Source organism: Oncorhynchus mykiss, chromosome 22 (genome assembly GCF_013265735.2).
Source record: "Oncorhynchus mykiss isolate Arlee chromosome 22, USDA_OmykA_1.1, whole genome shotgun sequence".
In the NCBI taxonomy this organism is placed as follows: Eukaryota; Metazoa; Chordata; class Actinopteri; order Salmoniformes; family Salmonidae; genus Oncorhynchus; species Oncorhynchus mykiss.
The window spans coordinates 44,628,834-44,646,627 of NC_048586.1; the positions used below are offsets into that span (position 1 = coordinate 44,628,834).

Below are 17,794 nucleotides of genomic sequence, written 5' to 3' on the forward strand. Positions count from 1 at the left end.
ATATATATATATAAAAAATTAAGAAGGTTAAAAGAAGGTTAAAATGCCATTTGAAAACGATGGGTGCAAATGTATAGGTTGTTTATGAAGTAGGTCAAATCCAGACTGACATTCCAGCAAGACCAGGACCAGTTAGCCCAGCTTTGTAGCAGGGAACATTCCTACTCTCCAGTGATAAGCGCAATGTGAGCAATGAGGGTAAATTCATGAAGGTAACATTTACACATACAGATAACAATACAAGTTGTACTCAACAGTCTTTTTTACATTTGGAAATGGGGCTGGGTGGGCTCACACTGGAGAATTAGGCATAGACAGTTTTATAATTTAATGTCATAATTAAAACATTTTTGGTCACTTGTCAGCACAAAATGACCATACATTTGGCAATAGAGAGAGACCAACAAACCAGCAGAAATCTGGCTTCCAGGTTAAACCAAACTCATCGCACCAGAAAGGTAGCATTGGGGCAATTCCACAGTAACAGAGTGATGCTGAGACTCAGATTTTTCACTTAAAAAAAAAATAATTAAAAAAAGCTGCAATGTGCAGAAATCACTCAGCCATTTCCTGGTTGCTAAAATTGGAATAGTTCGCCTAATTTCAGTTTGTGACAAAACAAGCAATATATAGTGTAGAGAATCACTGTACCTGCTAAACCACGGTGAAACATATTTTTAATAACCCAAAAACATTGTATTTTCAACTGTTGTACAAAACCGAAAGACAAAAACTAAAATTATAGAATGGGAATTAGCGCACATACAATCGATCAAAAATGTCTTTACATTTTAGTCATTTAGCTGACGCACTTATCCAGAGGGACTTACAGTAGTGAGTGCATACATTTTCATATTTGTCTGTCCTTGGTCCCTCGTGGGAATCAAAGCCACAACCCTGGCTTTGCAAGTGCCATGCTCTACCAACTGAGCCACACAGGGACTTGCTTTCTATCTAGAACTTACATTTTAATTTTAATGTAATCCTTGTGCATACAGTTGTATGGTTTGTTTAACTTTGCAATAATTGTTTTTTGTTTGACACATTTTAAAGTGAAAAATCTGAGTCTCAGCATCACTCTGTTAACATGGAATTGCCCATAGCCTAACTGACCAACAGGCTATTTATTTAACCTTTATTTAACTAGGCAAGTCAGTTAAATTTACAATGACGGCCTACCCCGGGCCAGACCCTAACAACGCTGGGCCAATAGCGCACCGCCCTATGGGACTCCCAATCAAGGCCGGTTGTGATACAGCCTAGAAATCGAACCAGGGTCTGTAGTGACGCCTCTAGCACTGAGATTGCAGTGCCTTAGACCGCTGCTCCACTCAGGAGCTCACCTATAGGGTTCATCTAAAATAAGCCTCAGCACTTCTGCTTCTCAAAAAAACAAAAACATTCTATATTAATATCAAACATTTCCCAACTGCACAATGAAGACCTTCGCCCATACCCGGGCTCGAACCAGGGACCCTCTGCACACATCAACAACAGTCACCCACGAAGCATCGTTACCCATCGCTCCACAAAACATTTCCCAACTGCACATTGAAGAGCCAAACATAATACATAAATAAATCATTAACATTCCTGTGGTAGAACGATGATAACACTTCCTCACACAGGCCACGTCACAGTTGAATGCAGGATAATGGATTGTTCAGGGTTACATGGGTGAGTGGTTCATGCAATACTCTACGAAACGCAAATATGGTAGTGTGGTCTAAGGCATATCTGACACTAGCAGTCACAGGGTGGTAGGTAGTCTAGCGGTTGCAGCGTTGGGCCTGTACATGAAAGGTCGCTGGTTCGAATACCCGAGCTGATAAGGTGACAATTGCCCTTGAGCAAGGCACTTAAAAATAAAATCAGGGTTATGTCACTACAGCACGATTGTGAAAGCTTTAACATTCAACTCGTCTCATTACGAACTGATTGTCAGACCACCACAGGTCTTAGCCAAATCAGATCCAAGTTTAAAGTTAACTGCTCAACTTTATCCCATTTCTGAATCTGGAAAAACATTAACCTCCAGATAAAAATTTGATATGATAATATAATGAAGAATATAAAAAAAATATTACCATTATAATGATCCCTTCTATTCAATAATGTATAGTAGCTAGCTAGCTTGTTCTGTTCATGTCACTCAAACAGAGTTGACATTTCCCTAGTCGTTGTTCAGAATATTGTCAGCATTCAAAACGTCACCCGTAGTTTTAATCAAGCTATAGCTAACAATATACATGCATAATGGAATAGGCTAGCTTTAAATAGTCACAAATGTTGGCAAGCTGATCTTGTGGTTTTACATAAACTTCAGCTGCCCACTGTCACGAGCGGCTCGTGTGGGTCTTGCCGATTAAACTCAACTCCTAGATTTACGATGGAGTTGAGCGACGACTAGTGGTGTCAGACTGGAGCTCCGAGGTCAGATAAAAACGAATTGTATCATAACCTACTAATTCCAGCACCTAAAAGAATAGCCCGCAATTAAACAGAACACTTGTGTGTAATTCCAGTCTATTCTTTGGGTCCTGAAATCAGTAGTTTTGTTTTATACAAAAAAGAAAAGCATTTTATGTGGTGTAGGAGCTCCAGTCCGCCCACACTAGTCGCCGCTCAACTCCATCGTAAATCTAGGAGTTTAGTCGGCTAGTGTGGGTCATATAACGCAGGCAAGCTATGACAAATTTGGTACAATCCTAGTGTAGGTCTGACCTGAACTTTCATTTCAACAGGGTGAGAGATCAAAACATTACTGAAACACATTTTAAATAAGTAGCCTAGCTAACTACAATGAAAAAGATTAGCATAGAATACAGTCCCGCTGCACCCACTTCAATGAATGAACACTTTGTTTAAGGACCACTACCGCACATTCTGCTGGCTCATTTTCTTAGCTAAATTAAAGCAGAGATGTCTAAATAATATGTCAAGGGAGATCTCAGTTTGTAAGACACCAATTATGTGTTTTTAATTGACAAGATAACATGCCAGGATGGATAGCCCTCATATTCAGCCACTTCTACCCTATTACCACCGCCAATTCCTACCTCTTTCTCGGCACCGTCCCTTTATTCTCTTCCGGTGAACCAGTCGCATCAATTTTGCATTCTTTTGCGATAATTCCCGAGTTACCGTCCTCATGTTTATGTAAATGCGCTGCAATTCTGCTTAATCTTTGCTGTGCAATTCGTTGCCTGTCGGAGCTATTGTTGTTTGACGCCATACTGCTTCCGTGTTTGTGCACGGAAAGGCAGCTGTCACAACGATAATAAGATATGAGCTAAATTGTAATCAAATCCCATCATGCTTTGCATTTCATTTGTGTTTTCAATACATATTACAATGTTGCAAAATTGGTTACATTATCGCCTATCTTTGTTGTTACTTTAATTGAATTGCTGGAAGTCCATAGAGCACGTTTCCCCAACTGGCGGCCCGCGGGCCGAATTTGTGCGGGTGGTTTTATTTGGCCCAACACATTTTCTGAGCAAAATTTTTTTAATATATATATATTTGTATATTTTATTGTTGTACATAAAATACTGTAAAAACACCTGGAGATCAGCTCCAAGTGATTTTAATTTGAGAAATCTGTTCCCAAGTATTCCACGCATAATAGAGAGACAGGTGATCATATACAAATGTAAGCAAGCTTTTAAATGATTATGTTTTAGTCAAATATTATATCTGTTTGGGATTCTTGCAGTGAATTCGCAGTCAAATTATTTGTAATTATGTTCCGGTCCCCAGACCATCAGCTCAAGAATAAAAAATTAAAAATAGTCCCACATCTGAATCTAGTTGATGAGAGCTACAGTCACTGAAAAATATTATATTAGACAAATATTTTTACAAGGCACAATGTGTAATTTACTGCTGTTCAATTGTCATTCCAAAAATTATATTGATTCTTGGAAGAATATAAATGAATGAGTTTTCCCTTATCCATAACAAGTTTTGTAGCATAGGACAAGCTTACAAGTATGTTGATTTGGACTGTCAGTTACATTCATACGAGTTTGAGAGTAGGTCTTTAGTTCATGGAAACTTGATGCCCATAGTTTGGAGGTCATCCTTTCAGGAGAAGTGGCAAGTGAAAGAAATTCCAGAGTTTATAAGAATGGCATTCTCAACATGCATCAACGCAACTCTTCTTTCGCTGTGCCAGTGACTGCCTTTTTCTCAGACAGATTTGATCCGTGCACAGGTAGCCTAATGATTACTTACTTAAGCTTAGCACAGAAGCTCTCTAAATATTAACCATGATGAATGAACTGGGCTTTGGGAGAACTGAAATTCAAAACTTTTTCAAAACACAGAGAAAAATGTTGATTTTATTATAAGAAAGTAATCTAATTTAATAGCAGGAAAAATATGTCATATTGCTTAAATGTGTGCATGTATCTTTAAAAATATGGTCTGGAACTTTGGTGACTACTAGGGCTATGGTCCAAACATTTAAAAGACACACCCTCGTCCACTTACCCTCGCCTTATGCCCTTGGGGCAATCCCTGTTACCATCTTGGCCAGGTCGCAATTGTAAATGAGAACTTTTCTCAACTTGCCTACCTGGTTAAATAAAGGTAAAATAAATAAAAAATAAAATCTTGGCGGGTGGCCCAAATGATTAGCCAAGCAAGGGAAATGTGCAACAGTAAGCCCCTCAGCCTTTCCTTCAGAAGTTCCAGCTAGGCAGGCCAACGGTAGTTAGCTAATTAATTTGCTAGCTATCATACAGTAGGTGTATATTATAAATTTATATATTTAATATAAGTAGACCTGCAACCATAATTGACTGTAGCTACCGGTGGCTGCAAACCCAATCATCGCGGGATGAAAGAGTGGTCAATTTAAAAATGATTCCTTCCTCCCTTACCCTGCAAGTGAATACTCGTCAGACGTCATGACACGTCTTCAGAAGTGTCCACTTAATGTTATGGTTGAGGGGATAGGGTCTGTCTTAAGTGTTTGGACCGCAGCCCGTAGTATTTTTTTAAAATCTTCCCGCTTTGAACCGGACGTATCAATGTGTAGTTCATACATGTGTAATCTATGAGCATATGTACTGTTTTACCTCAATTATCCATGAAATCCCTAGTTTGAAAGCTACTTTTTTTTCTGGAAGCTATGCTGTGCATTTTCCCCCATGCCCCTTAGCAATTCGAGTTCTAGCCAATGAGCTTCAGCCCCTCGCCATTTGAGTGACCGCTAGCAAGACGCGCGCACACACAGCAGAGCAATGACGTGGAGCACATATCCACACATGTGACTCAGTACGCAATTTTCGGGGATCACATTTGGCTGGTGAGCGCTAACAAGTATACAAAAGTTCCAGAGAATCTCTAAATTAGACTAACAAGTTGTGCCCTTTATAGAACCAGTGATGTTATTGCACTTTTAGTTTTTATATGTAATTATCTGCCTTTTATTTTTGTGTGTGAAACGTTTGCTTTGAAAGAACCGTTGATTCATACTGCTTGGACAGACAGCCTACACTGCAGAATAGCAACGTTTCATCCTAACTTCCTATTGGCTGTCATATACATCTCTGAAATAGTTGATTAGATTTATATTTGCAACACTCCAGCAATGAATGATACAACAGATAATTAGGCATAACTTCCATTCACAGGATACAATGTCAATACACAACAGAAAATAATCCTTTAAAAAAAATCTTTGATATCAATGTTTATGGGTTTTGATTAGGTTCATTAATATGTGGTAAGACGCGTACATTAGGATCCAGGTCACTGAAAAATAGGTTTGAACATTTAAACTGCTCTTGTTTAACTTTCTCACCTCCATGAGTCACATGACAAAGTGAACATGAGGGGATGACTGGAGTCTGGAGTTTCCATATGGCTCGCTGGGTCACCCTATAGAAAGTGATGCAACCATCTACTAGGTCTTTCTGCTACTCCATTTTTCAATCATAATTTCAGACATTTCACTCTGATACCAACAGACCAAAGTGAGTCTTTTAATTATAAGCAAATTAATACATTCACAAGTAGGTGAAAACTCACGAGGCATGTCATTGTCAAAATAAAGTTTATTCTTAGAACACTTTTAGTGACAAGGAGTTTCCCTATTGAAGTCTGCAAGTGGCATGTTGTGGTATAATGCTCCCGCTCTCCAGATGGTAGATTTATTTCCCTCAGGCCAGAGCATTAACTCCCAAAATAAAGTTCTGTAATGCACTGACTGCAAACAATTAGAGTCTAAGTGTATCACAGAACTTTACTTGGACAGCCACAGTGCCAACCCCTTTTCACTACTCCACCTGCAACATATAAGAGAATGAAATGTAAGTTTCCTATTGATGTGCTGGGTTGATAAACACTTTGAATTAACACTGTAGTGTGGAAGATGTAATTATGGAGGTTGGGATGACTTTCTGAACACAATATTGAAACCTAAAAGTTAAACTCCAGCATGATTTGAGATTAAACTGAAATCAACCACAGCTGAGTGCTTTACAAAAAGTGTATTATGTGGAACTGTAACTAATTCTCTGGGCTTATTAAAACACAGAGAGGAGTGAATGGAAAGACTGCTGTTGGAAACTTGGATTGATTCTCACACTCTGACACCAACCCCCCCCACCACACAAATGATGAAATCATACAATATCACACAGTAAGAGGCAAGATACATTTTCGTTCATAAGATGTTTACTTCGCAGTTCAACCTTGACTATCTTCAAGGTAGTAAAGGCAACAATTAGAGCGCTCCATATGTGGAACTGATGACGTGCCTAAAAGGGTTCCAAATTTGAAATCATGAATTTCTTAATGTTGAATCGTTCACTCCAAGGGTAAGACGCCCACGTACATTACGCTGTTTAACCTACTTGTTGGGAGTTTTTCCCACAAGCCACAGATTGATTTTCACAATGAAAATATAGTCTACCTATACAACAAGGCAAATATTCAACATATTCCACTTCAGATTACAGTAACAAATACATGTATATTCAATACAGTTTGGAGAGTTGCTTATTGTCATGAAGTTACAAAGTCCAAAATCAAACAGTGAATTAAAAGATGTTGGAATACTATTAGCAGATGTGAAATGCCATAGCATAGCTTCATATTCTAAATGTGAACACTATAATGAGAAGCTAAAGAAATGCAACTGATCATACGGTACCTGGTAGAAACGGGAGCTCTTAAAGGTTGCGATCAAGCACGAGGGCAAACCGATAATAAAATGCAAAAACCAGTGGCCTATCTACAACGGTTGCAGGACAAACTATCAAAGCAAGCAAGAGTTTTTCCACTTCCTAATTTCGCGGTTGACGTCCCTCTTTGGAGCCTCCATACAGTGTTCGTATTGGTGCATTCACGCCGTTTTTACCTCTTATTCTATTATTTCAGCCCTGTGCAGTTCAGTCTGTAGCTGGAAGAATGTCGACGTGGAGCTGCCAAACGTGAACGCGTATTCGTGGGCGCGCTTGAGAAGAAAAAAAAACCCGTATAATTTCAGATAGTGGAACAGTGAAGTAAGTGTACGGTGTTGTAGGTAAGGTAGCTAGAGGTAGTGAGGCTCTTTACAGATAAATTGTTGGAGCTCGTCGTATGACCACCTCATGACATGTTTCAAACGCTACTTAATTGCAAAGTGGTCCCAACCTCGCAGGTGTCAGAATGTTAGACTAGACGCAGTGGTTCCCAAGTCCCCTTCAAACATTCAACTTCCAGCTGCGTACCCCCTCTAGCACCAGGGTCAGTCAGCACACAATGTAGTTTTTTTTTGCTGTAATTGTAATCCTGCCACACACACACTCATCGCGCGAACCCAGGGACTCTGATGGCACAGTTGGCGCTGCAGTACAGCGCCCTTAACCACTGCGCCACCCGGGAGGCCCCATAATCAATCATTTTGCTCTATATTTAATCATCTTATATTTAAACCTGATTTGTTAATTGAAAATTGTGAATATCTCACCACAGGTTAATGAGAAGGGTGTGCTTGAAAGGATGCACATAACTCTGCAATGTTGGGTTGTTTTGGAGAGAGTCATTTTCCACACAGTCTGTGCCTGTATTTAGTTTTCATACTAGTGTGGGCCGAGAATACACTCTCACATAGGTACGTGGTTGCAGAGGGCATCAGAGTCTTAACAGCGCGATTTGCCAAGGCAAATACTCTGAGTGCAGCCGTATCCAGAAATCTGGCAGTGGCTTCTGATTAAATTCAATTTTCACAGAACCGCTTGTTGCAATTTCGATGAGGCTCTCTTGTTCAGATATCGCTAAGTGGAGGCAGGGCATGAAAGGGATAACAAATCCAGTTGTTTGTGTCATCCATTTAGGGAAAGTACCTGTGTAATTGCTCACCCAACTCACTCAGGTGCTTCGCTATACCACATTTGACATCGTCTGTAAGCTTGAGTTCATTTGCACACAAAAAAATCATACAATGATGGAAATACCTCTGTGTTGTCCTTGTTAATGCAGACAGAGAAGAGCTCAAACTTCTTAATCGTAGCCTCAATTTTGTCCTGCACATTGAATATACTTGCGGAGAGTCCCTGTAATCCCAGATTCAGATCATTCAGATGAGAAAAAACACCACCCAGATAGGCCAGTCGTCATCATGCAAGCGGTCAGACAAGTGAAAATTATGGTTAGTAAAAATAACTTTAAATTCATCTTGGCACTTCTGTATGTTGCAAAAGCATTACATGGTCGCTGCCCATATCATTGCATAGTGCAGAAAAGAGTTCAGGGGCCTTGCTTTAACAAAGTGAATAATTTTCACTGTAGTGTCCAAAATGTCTTTGAAGCTGTCAGGCATTCCTTTGGCAGCAAGAGCCTCTCGGTGGATTCTGCAGTGTACCCAAGTGGCGTCGGGAGCAACTGCTTGCACGCGCGTTACTACTCCACTATGTCTCCCTGTCATGGCTTTTGCGCCATCAGTACAGATACCAACACATCTTGACCACCAATGTCCATTTGATGTCACAAAGCTGTCCAGTACTTTAAAAATATCCTCTCATGTTGTCCTGGTTTCCAGTGGTTTGCAGAAGAGGATGTCTTCCTTAATTGACCCCCCATAAACGTAATGGACAGCAGCGGATTTAGGAATGGGCGACATAGGCAGCCGGCATTTTCCCTGGGGCGGCACAGGGTGCCAGCACAAAAAAACATTTGGATTGGTGACATTTGCGTGATCGGTTTTCTTTCGGTTTTCATTTGCACGTCACGTCAATGGTATCATGTCACCATGTGGGACTGTGGGTAAATTAACCTTGCAGGAGTGGATGCCCTGATTCTAGTTTGTGAGCTAGGCAGGCTACTGCCTGGGAAGGTCTCCCACTCAGAAGTACGAGATGGGGAGGGGAGCAGGGGGTAGGTTGACCTCAGGTCTCCCCTCTGGAAGCCCGAGGTAGGGGTAGCGGGGGGTAGGTTGACCTCAGGTCTCCCCTCTGGAAGCCCGAGGTAGGGGTAGCGGGGGGTAGGTTGACCTCAGGTCTCCCCTCTGGAAGCCCGAGGTAGGGGTAGCGGGGGATAGGTTGACCTCAGGTCTCCCCCCTGGAAGCCCGAGGTAGGGGTATAGGGGGATTTTATCAAAAAACACACCTCTAACTTTGTACAGTACTAATGGAATTAATAAAATCAGTCACACTACGAAATGCTACCAAATAAACCACAATTCATTCATAATACTGTGAATATATAGTCTCACAGACATATTGTTGCATTTTTTTTTTTTTACTGGTTTGTGCAAAATCATTAAGATTAATAGAAAACCAGTCTGCACACTACCTGAGGTCCACCATGTCACAGGAACGCCTTAGTGGCCTTGCTGTCACCAGTATTAAATAATGCAATTGCTGGGCAGAGTTCTTATGATGATGTCATGGATGACTTTGCGTCAAGGAAGGCAGGAAAGGTCAGGGTTCAGATGGCAGGTGTGCAAATTAGTTTGTGTGTTTCTTGTTTGAAGTGCAATAGTGTAATAATCAGGTTCTCTTCTTTATAAATGTGTTATTCCATTTGTGTATTTGTGTGATTTAGGATTTGTGCAATTTAGTTTTATTTGTGTGTTTTTCTTCGCAATAGGGTAATAGTGCAATAATGAAGTTCTTATTTTATTTTGTATTTATATATTACAATTAGTTTCTATTTGTCCTTGTTACTACTTTTTGATATTTGAGTCTTATTTTTGTATATATTTTTATATTCATATTGTTTTAAATTACATGATGATTTATTTGTGTTGTTCCAAATGTCTGAATAATAATTAGAGTTGGTGGTGGGGATTTTTTGGCTGAAGGGGGGTTTCGCCCAGGGAGCCATACAAGGTAGAACCGCCACTGGTAACGGACATGTACCAGGAGCTGTGCCAGGCTCTCCACGTCTGTTGACTCATCCTGTTGACTCACGCATAGAATTCACTGGCTTGTATGTGTAACAGTATAACTTTAGACCGTCCCCTCGCCCATACCCGGGCGCAAACCAGGGACCCTCTGCACACATCAACAACAGTCACCCACGAAGCATCGTTAACCATCGCTCCACAAAAGCCACGGCCCTTGCAGAGCAAGGGGAACTACTACTTCAAGGTTTCAGAGCAAGTGACGTCACCGATTGAAACGCTATTTAGCGCGCACCACCGCTAACTAATCTAGCTGTTTCACATCCGTTACACTCACCCCCCTTTTGACCTCCTCCTTTTCCGTAGCAACCAGTGATCCGGGTCACGGCACCAATGTAACACTATAACTTTAGAACGTCCCCTCGCCCATTCCCAAGCCTGATGAATTTACTGTGTTAAATGAGGCCTCACCTCCTGGCTACACTAGTGACCATATCCCCCGTGCATCCCGCAAAGGCGGAGGTGTTGCTAACATTTACGATAGCAAATTTCAATTTACAAAAAAAAAAATGACGTTTTCGTCTTTTGAGCTTCTAGTCATGAAATCTATGCAGCCTACTCAATCACTTTTTATAGCTACTGTTTACAGGCCTCCTGGGCCATATACAGCGTTCCTCACTGAGTTCCCTGAATTCCTATCGGACCTTGTAGTCATAGCGGATAATATTCTAATCTTTGGTGACTTTAATATTCACATGGAAAAGTCCACAGACCCACTCCAAAAGGCTTTCGGAGCCATCATCGACTCAGTGGGTTTTGTCCAACATGTCTCTGGACCCACTCACTGTCACAGTCATACGCTGGACCTAGTTTTGTCCCATGGAATAAATGTTGTGGATCTTAATGTTTTTCCTCATAATCCTGGACTATCGGACCACCATTTTATTACGTTTGCAATTGCAACAAATAATCTGCTCAGACCCCAACCAAGGATCATCAAAAGTCGTGCTATAAATTCACAGACAACACAAAGATTCCTTGATGTCCTTCCAGATTCCCTCTGTCTACCCAAGGACGCCAGAGGACAAAAATCAGTTAACCACCTAACTGAGGAACTCAATTTAACCTTGCGCAATACCCTAGATGCAGTTGCACCCCTAAAAACTAAAAACATTTCTCATAAGAAACTAGCTCCCTGGTACACAGAAAATACCCGAGCTCTGAAGCAAGCTTCCAGAAAATTGGAACGGAAATGGCGCCACACCAAACTGGAAGTCTTCCGACTAGCTTGGAAAGACAGTACTGTGCAGTACCGAAGAGCCCTTACTGCTGCTCGATCATCCTATTTTTCTAACTTAATTGAGGAAAATAAGAACAATCCAAAATTCCTTTTTGATACTGTCGCAAAGCTAACTAAAAAGCAGCATTCCCCAAGAGAGGATGACTTTCACTTTAGCAGTGATAAATTCATGAACTTCTTTGAGGAAAAGATTGTGATTATTAGAAAACAAATTACAGACTCCTCCTTAAATCTGCGTATTCCTTCAAAGCTCAGTTGTCCTGAGTCTGCACAACTCTGCCTGACCTAGGATCAAGAGAGACGCTCAAGTGTTTTAGTACTATATCTCTTGACACAATGATGAAAATAATCATGGCCTCTAAACCTTCAAGCTGCATACCTATTCCAACTAAACTACTGAAAGAGCTGCTTCCTGTGCTTGGCCCTCCTATGTTGAACATAATAAACGTCTCTCTATCCACCGGATGTGTACCAAACTCACTAAAAGTGGCAGTAATAAAGCCTCTCTTGAAAAAGCCAAACCTTGACCCAGAAAATATAAAAAACTATTGGCCTATATCGAATCTTCCATTCCTCTCAAAAATTTTAGAAAAGGCTGTTGCGCAACAACTCACTGCCTTCCTGAAGACAAACAATGTATACGAAATGCTTCAGTCTGGTTTTAGACCCCATCATAGCACTGACACGGCACTTGTGAAGGTGGTAAATGACATTTTAATGGCATCGGACCGAGGCTCTGCATCTGTCCTCGTGCTCCTAGACCTTAGTGCTGCTTTTGATACCATCGATCACCACATTCTTTTGGAGAGATTGGAAACCCAAATTGGTCTACATGGACAAGTTCTGGCCTGGTTTAGATCTTATCTGTCGGAAAGATATCAGTTTGTCTCTGTGAATGGTTTGTCCTCTGACAAATCAACTGTAAATTTCGGTGTTCCTTAAGGTTCGGTTTTAGGACCACTATTGTTTTCACTATATATTTTACCTCTTGGGGATGTTATTCGAAAACATAATGTTAACTTTCACTGCTATGCAGATGACACACAGCTGTACATTTCAATGAAACATGGTGAAGCCCCAAAATTGCCCTTGCTAGAAGAATGTGTTTCAGACATAAGGAAGTGGATGGCTGCAAACTTTCTACTTTTAAACTCGGACAAAACAGAGATGCTTGTTCTAGGTCCCAAGAAACAAAGAGATCTTCTGTTGAATCTGACAATTAATCTTAATGGTTGTACAGTCGTCTCAAATAAAACTGTGAAGGACCTCGGCGTTACTCTGGACCCTGATCTCTCTTTTGAAGAACATATCAAGACCATTTCAAGGACAGCTTTTTTTCCATCTACGTAACATTGCAAAAATCAGAAACCTTCTGTCCAAAAATGATGCAGAAAAATTAATCCATGCTTTTGTAACTTCTAGGTTAGACTACTGCAAAGCTCTACTTTCCGGCTACCCGGATAAAGCACTAAATAAACTTCAGTTAGTGCTAAATACGGCTGCTAGAATCCTGACTAGAACCAAAAAATTTGACCATATTACTCCAGTGCTAGCCTCTCTACACTGGCTTCCTGTCAAAGCAAGGGCTGATTTCAAGGTATTACTGCTAACCTACAAAGCATTACATGGGCTTGCTCCTACCTATCTCTCTGATTTGGTCCTGCCGTACATACCTACACGTACGCTACGGTCACAAGACGCAGGCCTCCTAATTGTCCCTAGAATTTCTAAGCAAACAACTGGAGGTAGGGCTTTCTCCTATAGAGCTCCATTTTTATGGAACGGTCTGCCTACCCATGTGAGAGACGCAAACTCGGTCTCAACCTTTAAGTCTTTACTGAAGACTCATCTCTTCAGTGGGTCATATGATTGAGTGTAGTCTGGCCCAGGAGTGGGAGGGTGAACGGAAAGGCTCTGGAGCAACGAACCGCCCTTGCTGTCTCTGCCTGGCCGGTTCCCCTCTTTCCACTGGGATTCTCTGAGTCACTGGCTTACTGGGGCTCTCTCATGCCGTCCCTGGAAGGGGTGCGTCACCTGAGTGGGTTGATTCACTGATGTGGTCATCCTGTCTGGGTTGGCGCCCCCCCCCCCCCTCCCCCCTTGGGTTGTGCCGTGGCGGAGGTCTTTGTGGGCTATACTCAGCCTTGTCTCAGGATGGTAAGTTGGTGGTTGAAGATATCCCTCTAGTGGTGTGGGGGCTGTGCTTTTGGCAAAGTGGGTGGGGTTATATCCTTCCTGTTTGGCCCTGTCCGGGGGTGTCCTCGGATGGGGCCACAGTGTCTCCTGACCCCTCCTGTCTCAGCCTCCAGTATTTATGCTGCAGTAGTTTATGTGTCGGGGGGCTAGGGTCAGTTTGTTATATCTGGAGTACTTCTCCTGTCCTATTCAGTGTCCTGTGTTAATCTAAGTGTCCGTTCTCTAATTCTCTCCTCTCTTTCTCTCTCTCGGAGGACCTGAGCCCTAGGACCATGCCCCAGGACTACCTGACATGATGACTCCTTGCTGTCCCCAGTCCACCTGACCGTGCTGCTGCTCCAGTTTCAACTGTTCTGCCTTATTATTATTCGACCATGCTGGTCATTTATGAACATTTGAACATCTTGGCCATGTTCTGTTATAATCTCCACCCGGCACAGCCAGAAGAGGACTGGCCACCCCACATAGCCTGGTTCCTCTCTAGGTTTCTTAACTTAAGGGGGCTGAATAATTTTGCACGCCCAATTTTTCAGTTTTTGATTTGTTAAAAAAGTTTGAAATATCCAATAAATGTCGTTCCACTTCATGATTGTGTCCCACTTGTTGTTGATTCTTCACAAACAAATACAGTTTTATATCTTTATGTTTGAAGCCTGAAATGTGGCAAAAGGTCGCAAAGTTCAAGGGGGCCGAATACTTTCGCAAGGCACTGTATATGTTTATGTACTTGTGCACACAACTAGGCTATACTGGGGAATGTGAAATTCCTGTATTGTGTTGCAAATATCCATTCTTATGAAAGGCAACAGTGTGTAGGCTACCACCTGGTCTGGAGTCAACAGTCTGGGGTTTTTCTGGGGCTCTGGTAAAGTTACACGGACTCTGAGCACTATAACGTCTGTACTATAAATAGCGTGGCTCTGCACAGGGTGCAAGGGCCTGCGACTGCTGTGCTATACAAGCTATTATAAACTAGTTGGTTCGAGCCCTGAATGCTGATTGGCTGACAGACGTGGTATATCAGACCGTATACCCGGGTATGACAAAACAGTTATTTTTTTACTGCTCTAATTACGTTGGTAACCAGTTTATAATAGCAATAATGCACCTCGGGTTTGTGATATATGGCCAGTATACCACGGCTAATGGCTGTATCCAGGCACTCCACATTGCGTCGTGTGTAAGAACAACCCTTAGCTGTGGTATATTGGCCATATAACACACATCCTCTAACCTTATTGCTTAACTGTACACGTGCATTAAATACTTTGGCATCATCTAACCAGAAGAGGTCGCTATGTATTGTACCAAGTTTCATGAGTTGCCACCCCATCTCTCTAGCAGTAAGCTGTGAGGCCTGCTGGAAACAACTTGAGTACTATTGAAAACAATCACAGTGATCAATATTCTGCACGAGTGTGCCTTTATAGCTTAAATTTAAAATGTTCTGTTATTTTCTCCACCCAGCACAGCCAGAAGAGGACTGGCCACCCCTCATAGCCTGGTTCCTCTCTAGGTTTCTTCCTAGGTTCTGGCCTTTCCAGGGAGTTTTTCCTAGCCACTGTGCTTCTACAACTTCATTGCTTGCTGTTTGGGGGTTTTAGGCTGGGTTTCTGTACAGCACTTTGAGATATCAGCTGGTGTAAGAAGGGCTTTATAAATACATTTGATTTGATGAGGTAGTCACCTGGAATACGTTTCAATTAACAGGTGTGCCTTGTTAAGTTAATTTGTGGAATTTCTTTCCTTAATGTATTTGAGCCAATCAGTTGTGTTGTGACAAGGTAGGGGAGGCATACAGAAGATAGCCCTATTTGGTAAAAGACCAAGACCATATTATGGCAAGAACAGCTCAAATAAGCAAAGAGAAACGACAGACCATTATTACTTTTAAGACATGGAGTTCAGTCATTGCTGAAAATGTCAAGAACTTTGAAAGTTTCTTCACGTGCAGTCGCAAAAACCATCAAGCGCTATGATGAAACTGGCTCTCATGAGGACCGCCACAGGAATGGAAGACCCGGAGTTACCTCTGTTGTAGAGGATAAGTTTATTAGAGTTACCAGCCTCAGAAATTGCAGCCCCAAATAAATGCTTCACATAGTTCAAGTAACAGACACATCTCAACATCAACTGTTCAGATGAGATTGTGTGAATCAGGCCTTCATGGTCGAATTGCTGCAAAGAAACCACTACTAAAGGACACCAATAAGAAGAAGAGACTCGCTTGGGCCAAGAAACACGAGCAATGGTCATTAGACCGGTGGGAATTTGTCCTTTGGTCTGGAGTCCAAATTGGAGATTTTTGGTTCCAACTGCCGTGTCTTTGTGAGACGTTGGTGAACGGATGATCTCCGCATGTGTGGTTCCCGCTGTAAAGCATGGACATTAGACCTGTGGAAATTTGAGATTTTTCATTCCAACCACTGTGTCTTTATAAGATGTGTATTTCCCACCGTAAAGCGTGGAGGAGGAGGTGTTAGGGTGTGGGGGTGCTTTGCTGGTGACACTGTCAGTGATTTATTTAGAATTCAAGGCACACTTAACCAGAATGGCTACAACAGCATTCTGCAGCAATACTTCATCCCATCTGGTTTGGGTTTAGTGGGTCTATCATTTGTTTTTCTACAAGACAATGACCCAACACACCTCCAGCCTGTGTAAGGGCTATTTTACCAAGAAGGAGAGTGATTGGGTGCTGCATCAGATGACCTGGCCTCCACAATCCCCAGACCTCAACCAAATTGAGAGTTTGGGATGAGTTGGACTGCAGAGTGAAGGAAAAGCAGCCAACAAGTGCTCAGCATATGTGGGAACTCCTTCAAGACTGTTGGAAAAGCATTCCTAGTGAAGCTGGTTGAGAGAATGCCAATAGTGTGCAAAGCTGTCATCAAGGCAAAGGGTGGCTATTTTAAGAATCTAATTTAAATTTAATTTAAAATATATTTTGATTTAACACTTTTTTGTTTACTCCATGATTCCATATGTGTTATTTCATAGTTTTGATGTCTTCACTATTATTCTACAATGTAGAAAATAGTAAAATTATAGAAAAACCCTTGAATGAGTAGGTGTTCTAAAACATTTGACCGGTAGTGTATATAGGGCAGCGCTCTCTTAATGTGCTAGTGATGGCTATTTAACAGTCGGGTGGCCTTGAGATTGAAAAACAGCTACTATCTCTCGATCCCAGTTTTGATGCACCTGTACTGACCATGCCTTCTGGATGATAGTGGGGTGAACAGGCAGTGGCTCAAGTGGTTGTTGTCCTTGATCTTTTTGGCCTTCCTGTGACATCGGGTGCTGTAGGTGTCCTGGAGGGCAAGTAGTTTGCCCCTGGTGATGCGTTGGGTAGACCGCACCACCCTCTGGAGAGCCTTGCGGTTGAGGGGGGTGCAATTGCAGTACCAGGTGGTGATACAGCCCAACAGGCTGCTCTCAATTGTGCATCTGTAAAAGTTTGTGGGTTTTAGGTGACAAGCCGCATTTTTTCAGCCTCCTGAGGTTGAAGAGGCGCTGTTGCGCCTTCTTCACCACACTGTCTGTGTGGGTGGACCATTTCAGTTTGTCAGTGACGTGTATGCCGAGGAACTTGTGACTTGTTAAGCACATTTTTACTCCTAAACTTATTTCGGCTTTTGCCATAAGAAAAGGATTGAATACTTATTGACCTAATCCATTTAAGCTTTTAATTTTGTAAAAAATGTAATAATTAATTTTTTTTTATTTCACCTTTATTTAACCAGTTCGGGCTAGTTGAGAACAAGATCTCATTTACAACTGCGACCTGGCCAAGATAAAGCATAGCAGTGTGGACAGACAACACAGAGTTACACATGGAGTAAACAATAAACAATGTGTTGTGTGTAGGCCAGTGACACAATCTCAATTTAAATCCATTCATTTCAGGCTGTAACAACAACAGAATGTGGAAAAATTCAAGGATTGTGATTGAA

At 41.7% G+C, this 17,794-nt stretch overlaps 1 protein-coding gene and 1 long non-coding RNA gene across 4 annotated transcripts in view; both read right to left on the bottom strand.

The window, feature by feature from the left end:
• LOC110501919 (alkyldihydroxyacetonephosphate synthase, peroxisomal) overlaps positions 1-3,360 on the bottom strand; it is a 33,840-nt gene extending 30,480 nt beyond the window's left edge. Inside the window, exon 1 of one of the 3 annotated variants that reach the window (XM_036959400.1) lies at positions 3,060-3,360. In XM_036959400.1, the coding sequence (XP_036815295.1) occupies positions 3,060-3,235 (176 nt within the window). In that variant the 5' untranslated portion in view covers positions 3,236-3,360. The remainder of the gene's footprint in view (positions 1-3,059) is intronic. The other 2 variants (XM_036959399.1, XM_036959398.1) reach the window with 2 other exon arrangements.
• A 2,690-nt stretch (positions 3,361-6,050) lies between these two features.
• LOC110502136 lies at positions 6,051-7,499 on the bottom strand. Its single transcript, XR_002470302.2, has 2 exons — positions 7,169-7,499; positions 6,051-6,299 (listed from the first exon to the last, which is right to left on the bottom strand). It is a non-coding gene; the product is annotated as an uncharacterized LOC110502136 (long non-coding RNA).
• Between the last annotated feature and the right edge of the window lie 10,295 nt (positions 7,500-17,794).